This window comes from Engraulis encrasicolus, chromosome 9 (assembly GCF_034702125.1).
Source record: "Engraulis encrasicolus isolate BLACKSEA-1 chromosome 9, IST_EnEncr_1.0, whole genome shotgun sequence".
In the NCBI taxonomy this organism is placed as follows: domain Eukaryota; kingdom Metazoa; phylum Chordata; class Actinopteri; order Clupeiformes; family Engraulidae; genus Engraulis; species Engraulis encrasicolus.
The window spans coordinates 1,441,283-1,450,120 of NC_085865.1; the positions used below are offsets into that span (position 1 = coordinate 1,441,283).

At 42.5% G+C, this 8,838-nt stretch overlaps 2 protein-coding genes and 1 long non-coding RNA gene across 3 annotated transcripts in view; 1 reads left to right on the forward strand and 2 right to left on the reverse strand.

Annotated features, from left to right (window-relative positions):
* flt1 (fms related receptor tyrosine kinase 1) overlaps nucleotides 1–8,838 on the reverse strand; it is a 110,968-nt gene that overhangs the window by 25,430 nt on the left and 76,700 nt on the right. The window contains exon 14 of the mRNA XM_063207505.1: nucleotides 1–87. This exon is cut by the window's left edge and continues 70 nt beyond it. Coding sequence (XP_063063575.1) covers nucleotides 1–87 — 87 coding nt within the window. The remainder of the gene's footprint in view (nucleotides 88–8,838) is intronic.
* Nucleotides 2,508–5,395, forward strand: LOC134455350 (uncharacterized). Its single transcript, XR_010036095.1, has 3 exons — nucleotides 2,508–3,557; nucleotides 3,692–3,879; nucleotides 4,433–5,395. It is a non-coding gene; the product is annotated as an uncharacterized LOC134455350 (long non-coding RNA).
* LOC134455348 (uncharacterized) lies at nucleotides 5,481–8,773 on the reverse strand. Its single transcript, XM_063206370.1, has 3 exons — nucleotides 8,477–8,773; nucleotides 6,878–7,039; nucleotides 5,481–6,663 (listed from the first exon to the last, which is right to left on the reverse strand). Exon 3 carries the CDS (start codon nucleotides 6,432–6,434, stop codon nucleotides 5,499–5,501), a length of 936 nt encoding a protein of 311 aa, XP_063062440.1. The 5' UTR covers nucleotides 6,435–6,663; nucleotides 6,878–7,039; nucleotides 8,477–8,773; the 3' UTR covers nucleotides 5,481–5,498.

An 8,838-nucleotide genomic window follows, 5' to 3' on the forward strand; every position in this document is an offset into this window, starting at 1 on the left:
CATAGGCCCCTCCCCCTGGCCCATAGGCCCCTCCCCTGGGTCCAGCACGATAGACAGGTACTCTGCTTTAGCAGCCGGGGGGCGGGGCTGTGGAAGGTGGAGACAGAAAAACAATATATTACATTACATTACATTACATTGCATTTGGCAGAACAACATTATTGCATTACATTACATTGCATTTGGCAGAGGCTTTTTAACCAAAGCGACTTACAATCCAGGACGTAATCATAGTCAACATCACATTGCATTTTACATTACATTACATTTAGCAGACCAACGCGACATACAAGGAGGACGTTTAAAGGGGCATTCCATCGGTGGAGACATGAATATGTATTGAAAGTGGGTCCTATATGTAGTAGAATAGTAGCATAATTTATATTTGCTGCCTTCTTGGCCGAGAAAAGGCAGAAAATGACTTTCTAGTGCTTGTGGATTTGTGACAACAATCCCCATAATGCATTGCAATGCTGTAGTTCCACAGGCCACACCCAGGCAGCTCTGCCAGTGGAGCCTCAATGGGGCACCTAAGTCACGCCCTCTACTTCCTGGTTCATGGGGCAGAGGGAGTCAAAAAATGATTACTGGGCTTGAAAATGAGTGATTTTTGGATTTGTGGTGCATAGGTGGAGGTCTACGGTTTGGATTGGTGTAAAAAAAAACACTCATTTTCAAGCCCAGTAATTATTTTTTGACTCCCCCTGCCCCATGAACCAGGAAGTAGAGGGCGTGACTTAGGTGCCCCATGCCAGTGATTTCAAAAGCACTGGCACACTGATCTGTGATAGGTCTGTTAGCGCATTAGGTCCAACCCCCTATGGGCGGGGTTGAAAGGGTGGGAAAAAGGCTTGTAGTCTCAACAAAAATCCACCTCTCTTACACTTCCTCCTACAATGAGGCAAAATGACGATTTTTACATAATTGTAGGAGGAAGTAAAAGAAGTGAGTAAGAGTGTTTTTCAATTTGAAATGCCACAGGTATTCCTTTTAATTTTTAATAACCATGTAAAAATACCAAGGAAAGGTTAGAAAAATATGGTGATTGACAGTTTATGAGTGATACAATAGAAATGGTTGGCCTGTTTATATTACAGTGAGATGAAAAACTATCAAGACAAGATAGGATTGCTTCTTTGGGGCAGTTCAAATAGTGAGGTGCAGAGAGGTGGAGGGCCGGTCAAAGGGACGTGGTGGGCGGCATCCGGCCCCTGGGCCTTAGTTTGGGGACCCCTGCTGTAGATAGTCACGAAAGAGAGGAGTCTTAGCTTGCTTCTCGAAAGAGAGGAGTCTTAGCTTGGAGTCTTAGCTTGCTTCTCGAAAGAGAGGAGTCTTAGCTTGCTTCTCGAAAGAGAGGAGTCTTAGCTTGCTTCTCGAAAGAGAGGAGTCTTAGCTTGCTTCTCGAAAGAGAGGAGTCTTAGCTTGCTTCTCGAAAGAGAGGAGTCTTAGCTTGCTTCTCGAAAGAGAGGAGTCTTAGTTTGCTTCTCGAAAGAGAGGAGTCTTAGCTTGCTTCTCGAAAGAGAGGAGTCTTAGCTTGCTTCTCGAAAGAGAGGAGTCTTAGCTTGCTTCTCGAAAGAGAGGAGTCTTAGCTTGCTTCTTGAAAGAGAGGAGTCTTAGCTTGCTTCTTGAAAGAGAGGAGTCTTAGCTTGCTTCTCGAAAGAGAGGAGTCTTAGCTTGCTTCTCGAAAGAGAGGAGTCTTAGCTTGCTTCTCGAAAGAGAGGAGTCTTAGCTTGCTTCTCGAAAGAGAGGAGTCTTAGCTTGGAGTCTTAGCTTGCTTCTCGAAAGAGAGGAGTCTTAGCTTGCTTCTCGAAAGAGAGGAGTCTTAGCTTGCTTCTCGAAAGAGAGGAGTCTTAGCTTGCTTCTCGAAAGAGAGGAGTCTTAGCTTGCTTCTCGAAAGAGAGGAGTCTTAGCTTGCTTCTCGAAAGAGAGGAGTCTTAGCTTGCTTCTCGAAAGTTGAAAGAGATGTGCTTAGTCTTGTGCTTAGTCTTTGCAGGCTCAAAAGTGTCTCTAAAGGCCTCAAACGGGCAAAACCCCAATATGGCCGCCATTTGGATTCAGCAGCCTTGAATCAAAGATTTGCTTCAGTAGAGAAAGATATTCTGAACTCCGCCCAAGCGTGTGCTCAACTTTGGTCTCCTAAGGGGGGCGTTGTCCCCTCCTCCTTCTTCTTCAGTTTTTGTGATGTATGGTGGCGGCAGTGCCATCTACAGTGCCAAGAGAACTCCATTTGAAGGGTTTCGTTGCAAAACGGTGTATCCACCATTTTTGACTTTTGCATTTTATTATTGGAAATGACTCTTCAGAGGTCCAATTGAGTTCCTGCGTCACGTGACTTTCGGCAAAATTCTGGTTGTCAGACGCCATCTTGGCAGTAAACATGACGACCAGTGGCGGCGCCAGCGATTTTAAACAGAGCGAGTACACATCTCATTTTAATTCCAGTGAAATTCGGCTTTATACAACAAAATTACAAAGATTAATCATTAGCGACCCTTATAATGCACCCGGTGTGCTTTTCAAGAGCTTCTCATCCTGCCCTGAAGATGATTTACCCGACTTGCGCTATGCTGACATCCACAGCTATCTGGTGAACTTCCCATCCGTTTACTCTGGGGACTCACTCAGAGCGTATAAAAGCTTGGAGGCGTATAAATGGTGTCAGTCCGGCTTCGTCACGCACATTCAGCTGTGGAGTCTTGCATCCAAAAACTGCGGCATCATCACTGCAAGGGTAAGTATTAAATTATCAGTCAGTGTCAATTAGTCAGTGTCAGTTAGCATTGTTTGTTTATTAGCTTGGCTAGCTGCAGCAGTGTCACAGTAGCCTACCATGTTTGATTATCTTGGGTAGCTACTGCAATGCATATGTAACTTGCTAAGTTTGTATTTTCTAACGTACTCAACCAAAGAGGATGGGGTTTTCAACCTGTAGTTATATAAATATATATATTTTAATTTCATAGGTTAATCACTCCCAACGGCTGAATGACAGTCAGCTAAAGCCATGGGCGGTGGTGAGGAACGACGGTGTTGTGTTAGGCGCACACTGCAACTGTACAGCGGGACTCGGGGAGAGCTGCTCTCATGTGTCAGCTGTGCTCTTCAGACTGTGGGAGAAAAACAACGCAAGGCACGAAGAGATCAGCTGCACGTCTAAAAAATGCAAGTGGGCCTCTCCCAGTGAGGATGCTGCGAAGAATGTGGTGTACCAGCAGGGCAAGGACATCATATTCAACAGCAGTCAACAAAATAAGAAGGGTAATTCCACCAAGGGTACCTCTGCGCCACCATCTTTCCCACCCCTGACTGCTGCCGAGCAAGCTCAACTCTACAAGAACCTTTCTCAGTGCCACACTCAAGATGGGAAATCCTGCAGACCTGCCGTCCTGTCAGTTGTTCCCGGGTATGCCACATCTTATGTACCCAAGGCTGTCAAGCTGGATTTACCCGAACCCCTCACCAGTTTGTACGACAAGAAGGCAAGAGACCTGAGCCTGGCTGAGCTACAAGAACAGGCAGAAGGAATATTTGATGACTTGGCTGTCACTGAAGAACAGGTACAGAACATATTCTTTTCTTTTTTTGAACTAATGATTGAAATGTAATATCTACTATGTTATGTGCACGTGTACTGTGTGTGCTAATTTGCAATGTAAATTAGTAACTATTTGGATTGCCATGTTTTCTTCAGAGTGATATTGTAGAGGAGGAGACCCAAGCTCAGTCCAAATCCAGAATTTGGTACGATCAGAGGAGTGGTAGGGTGACAGGATCTACCTTCAGAGCAGCAACCAGAACAGACATCAGAAAGCCAGCAGTGTCTCTCATGAGACAGATTTGTTACCCAAAGTCCCATGTTTTCACCAGTGAGGCTACCAGGTATTCATGAGCATAGATAATTCCAGCCAATGTCAACATGCAGCTGAAAATTATAACACACTCCAAATACCATCCCATACGTTTCTGCCTTTGTTGATGCAAGGCTGATGCTCATCATCCCAAAAAGTGATGGGCGTATGCATTTGATATATTATTGTGACATGTGCGTCAGCTGACACTTTACAATACAGCAGTATCATGTGGGATGATGTAAATGCCACATCTCCAGGAAAGCATGGAAAAGTCCAGGGTAGTGTGTGTATGACCATTGCAACTGCATGTTGAAATCAGCTGGAATTTCCCTGTGAAGTAAAATAGGGTGTGCAGTATGTAGTCTCTTCTATTTCTTTAACAGTCCATATGGTGTACAAGAAAATGAGTGTGAGGTAAATGCAAACAGAGAGGGTAAATGCAGTAGGTAATAGGCTATTCTTTCAAAAAAAAAAAAAAGAAGAGCAGAAGTACAGCAGTAAACATTTGTAAAGGCCAGGGAGGTAGCAATGTGGGGTGGCATTACTATTGTTCAAAACTAATATTTACATTGTTTCTTCAGATGGGGATGCAAGAATGAAGAACTGGCCAGAAGTTATTACGAAATGCAGCATCGACTATCACACACAGATGTCCTGGTGCGACCAGCCGGATTCAGAATTTCTACTCAGCACCCATTTATCGGGGCCTCACCTGATGGGTATGTGTCCTGTAGCTGCTGTGGCACAGGGGTAATAGAAATCAAATGCCCATTTTCAGCAAAGGACCTGTCTGTGAGTGAAGCTGTAAATTCTGTTGGACACTTTTGCCTAGAAAAAAATGTTGAAGGAAAAATTGAAGTCAAGCGAGACCATCCATACTTCTACCAAGTCCAGATGCAGCTATTTGTCACAAAATGTGATTACTGTGATTTTATTCTGTGGACGGAAAAGGAACTCTTTGTAGAACGCATTGCATTCGACTCAGAATTCTTTCAAGTACAACTTGAACTCGCTCGTGCCTTCTTCACAAAATGTATTATCCCAGAGTTGTTAGGAAAATGGTTTTCTGCACCTAAACAACCAACTGCTGACTCCGATCCCCAGCAACAGTGGTGCTACTGCCGTGCACCTGCGGCAGGGAACATGCTCGTTTGTGCCTCAGGGTTCTGTGCCGTGAAGAGGTTCCACCAAACCTGCCTCCAGCTGAAAAGGGTACCAAAACAGTGGCTGTGTCCAAGCTGTAGGAAACTACTCAATGCCCAAAAAAACCCCTTAATTACTTAGTCTTACTAACTTGTTCCGATGTACTCATGGTTGCACAGTAAGAAGATAATAAAAAGAATTGTATGTGTAATAGCTGTGTCCTCCTTTATCATCCAGAACCTGTCGGGGAAAATTGTGTTTTAACATCTGGGTTGTCTCACCCTTTAATGAGACTAGCATAGTCACCTTTTAAAACCTGATTGAGTAAAAGGTTGAAATCTTGGTAAACGCAATGCCACAATGTTGTTCTCTTCTGTCTGTAGTAGTATCTGTGACAAGCATAAAACATGGATAGATCACTCAAATCTAGTGTGTGAGAAAAGTAGTCACAACAAACAAGTGAGAAGCCATCATAAAAGGTTTATTTTCTGTTGGCACACAACTTCACTCAAAGGGCACCACAGAATCTGGTACATTTGTTAGTGCACAACATACACTTACAATTTTATCAAGATAAGTGACATCATTTTCTGACTCTATGTCTGTGAAAGTTATTGGCACAGTGCTTTGTAAGATAGTATATTTCTGACGAAGTACTCCTATGACTCTTTCAATGTGAATTCTTAAGGAGGCTAGGGATCTTGTATTCTCTATGTCAACAGGATCTAACTGTGCTTTCCCACGAGTAAATGCTGGGATTTTTAATTCAGCCAGACATCTTTCAATAGCCTCTTTCACCAGAAAGCCCCTGTCTGCCAAAACAATATCCCCTGGGAGAATATTAGGTAAAAAATTACTGTGTTCTGTAATGAATTTATCACTGGTGCGACCTCCCCATCCATTAGAGATGAAAGAAATTGAACCTTGAGGGCAAATGGCAATTAAATATTTCATGGTGTGATGTGATTTGTATTTTGAGTAACACTGTGCACTGGGTCGCAATCTACTTGGTTTCTCTAAAAATATTTCAAAACAATCTATGATACAAACAGTCTTCTCGTAGCCACCATTTCTAAATACATATGGAAGAGATGTTCTTAAAGATTCTCTATCAGGCCACACCACTAGACTTGGCACCAGTCTACAATAAATCAAATTAACACAGTGTTTGAAGTGTCTAGAGGCAGTAGTTGGATCGATGGCAAAATAAAAACCTAAAAAGTCAAAAGTCAAGTTCATCCGCAGCTTCATCAAAGTCAACATATATTGTTGAAAACATGTTATTGATGCTCTAAGTTTGAGAAATGGAGTCAAACATTGAAAGATGGTCATAAGACATGTATAGGTTGCTAACCCAGTGAGGGTATTCACCTTTTTATCATCATTTTGCAAACTAAGCTCTGTCAGGGTCTTTCTATTTATTTTGTCCCTTAACAACATATTTTCAGTCCTTAGAGCTTGGCATTCTAGCTCAAGAGACTGGATGTGCTTACTACAGGTTTCAGAGGTGCAAGGTGGTGTTGCTGGATCAGGCTGGACAGGATCTTCATCACCCGAGTCTTCCAAAGGATCTGTGATGGGGGGCTCTATGACTTGGTTTTCTGTGATGGAGGGCTCTGTGGTTTGGTCTTCTGTTGCTGCATTGTTTTGGGGACAATCAATTGATGCCCTGATGAAACACAGAACCAGCAAATCATGCATAAAATACTAATGACAATGACATGTTTACATGTTTACTGTTTGACATGTTTCATGGAAGCAAATCACATGTTATTCCTTCATTAAATTACTGGTGTGGCGCTTTTCTTTATAACCACATCATGGCAGCAACATGTAAATAATCAATCAGACGGGGGCTTGATTTAATAACTAGTTTTACCCACCTTACACGGATGGCTTCTGCAGTTAGCTTTGCCTGCTCTATTTTCAATATTTTCGCCTTCTGCCTCCTGTTGAACACCTCCAGTCTAGCTGTCCGTCTCCTCTTCTCTGGCCAAAAATCGATGGCACAAAGTCTGGACTTAAAGGGTTATCACTCTTTCTCCCTACAAAATAAAAAGGAATGTCAACACGGGGTTGTTTACCACTAGCTTACTACAAGCTACTGCTAACTAGCTAGGCTGCGCCTGAACCTTGTTGTGTAAAAAAGGGACGCCACGGTGTCCACTAATTATAATAATTGGGTGCTGTGATTCAGGTATACATATACATATGTATAAATATTAGGGGTGGGCAAACATGAAAATCTTTAATCGCATTAACTCAATGACTTTCTGTGATTAATCGCGATTAATCGCATAGCGTGCGAAACCCAAAAATAATAATAATAAATAATAAATAAAATTAATAATAAATTAAATATTTTTTTATACATTAATAAAATAAAATAATTAATAATAATTTGTATAGGCACTGTGTAGATAACCTATGTAGGTCTAATATAATATTCCACAATGGAAATGTAGACTATTTGCCAACCTATCAGTCTAAATTATATAGTAGGCTATATGCCTATCCAATGTAGGCCTACTAATGAAACACATGATTGCATACAATATTACACTAGGGCTGAAATTGATATATTAGAAATTAGAAACTCAAATTAGGATGGTCTACATGGGCCTACAAGAAGGAAAAAAAAACATTGTCACGTAAAAAAAACAGGCAACAGGCAGGGTCTGTGAGATATGTCCCGCCTTCTCTCACTGTCAAAGACTCCCACCTTCTCTCTTATCTGTCGCTATTATATTTAAGGTGTTTCAGCGACTAGAAACTAATTGACTGTCTGTTGGCATTGACAGCAATTACATCTTTCAAAACAATAACGTTGACATAACACTATCTTAAATGCTGACGAGGTTGCCGATGTCGCGAAATCATAGCCTACCATGCAGCCTACAATGCACGTGCAGCGCCATGTAGAAACCAAAACGTTGCGTGAGGAATGTAATATCTCGGTCCGCTTTTTGATCAGGGCTTTAGTTATCAGTTATGCACACTAAGTCTGCGTGGTGTTATTGACAGCTGATAGACGGCCAGCATAACAGTAGACTACCCTTTCATGCTGACCGTACAATAGACTAACCTTGCGAGCTGCAAAGGCGAGACACATGCTGCTCGAGAGTTGCGCAAGGACGACTGTAGAACTGTGTACTATACCAAAAATGTCCATTCAGAAGTTGACGTCCTTCTGTAAGCTATGCCTGTTTTGTTTTGCATACTTTTCTAGACATTCTTCTTCTCTGTCAGCAGTCACTGGAAGCAGCAACAAGCGCGCTGACGCTTTCAAAATAAAAGCCACGAACAACGGTCATAAAAGGGGAAAAAAAAAAAACCTGCAGCGTTACAGAGTCAACAAAATTGTCGGGCGATATTGACCTCAATAGTTAACGCACCGTTAATGCGTTAACGTTGCCCAGCCCTAGTAAATATAAATATTAAAATTAAACTTCCAGAAATGTTTTGTAACATTGGTCACCCACCTGATATGAAGTGTTCGCTGCACAAACGAAATCCTACGGCAGGCGGGTCCCACCTTTCAGTCTTCTTCTGATGTCTCATTTATCCACTTTTCCCTCCTCACAGCATCTTTTGGGATGCGATAAAATGATAGAGCTAATCCTCCTTTCTTCTTGCCCCGTCTGTTTCGACAACCTGGAGCACAACAGTTGTCTACCATCCTGTCAAGTGTCACTGTCAAGTCCGTCCTCCTTCACCGTGACAGACAGTCAGTGTCTGCCAATCTACTGACGCGATTACTGCCAAAATGGCTACGCCCATCATTTTTCGGCACGCGACCAGCAACTATGACGACGGGCGCAGGAACTCAATTACATATGTGTGA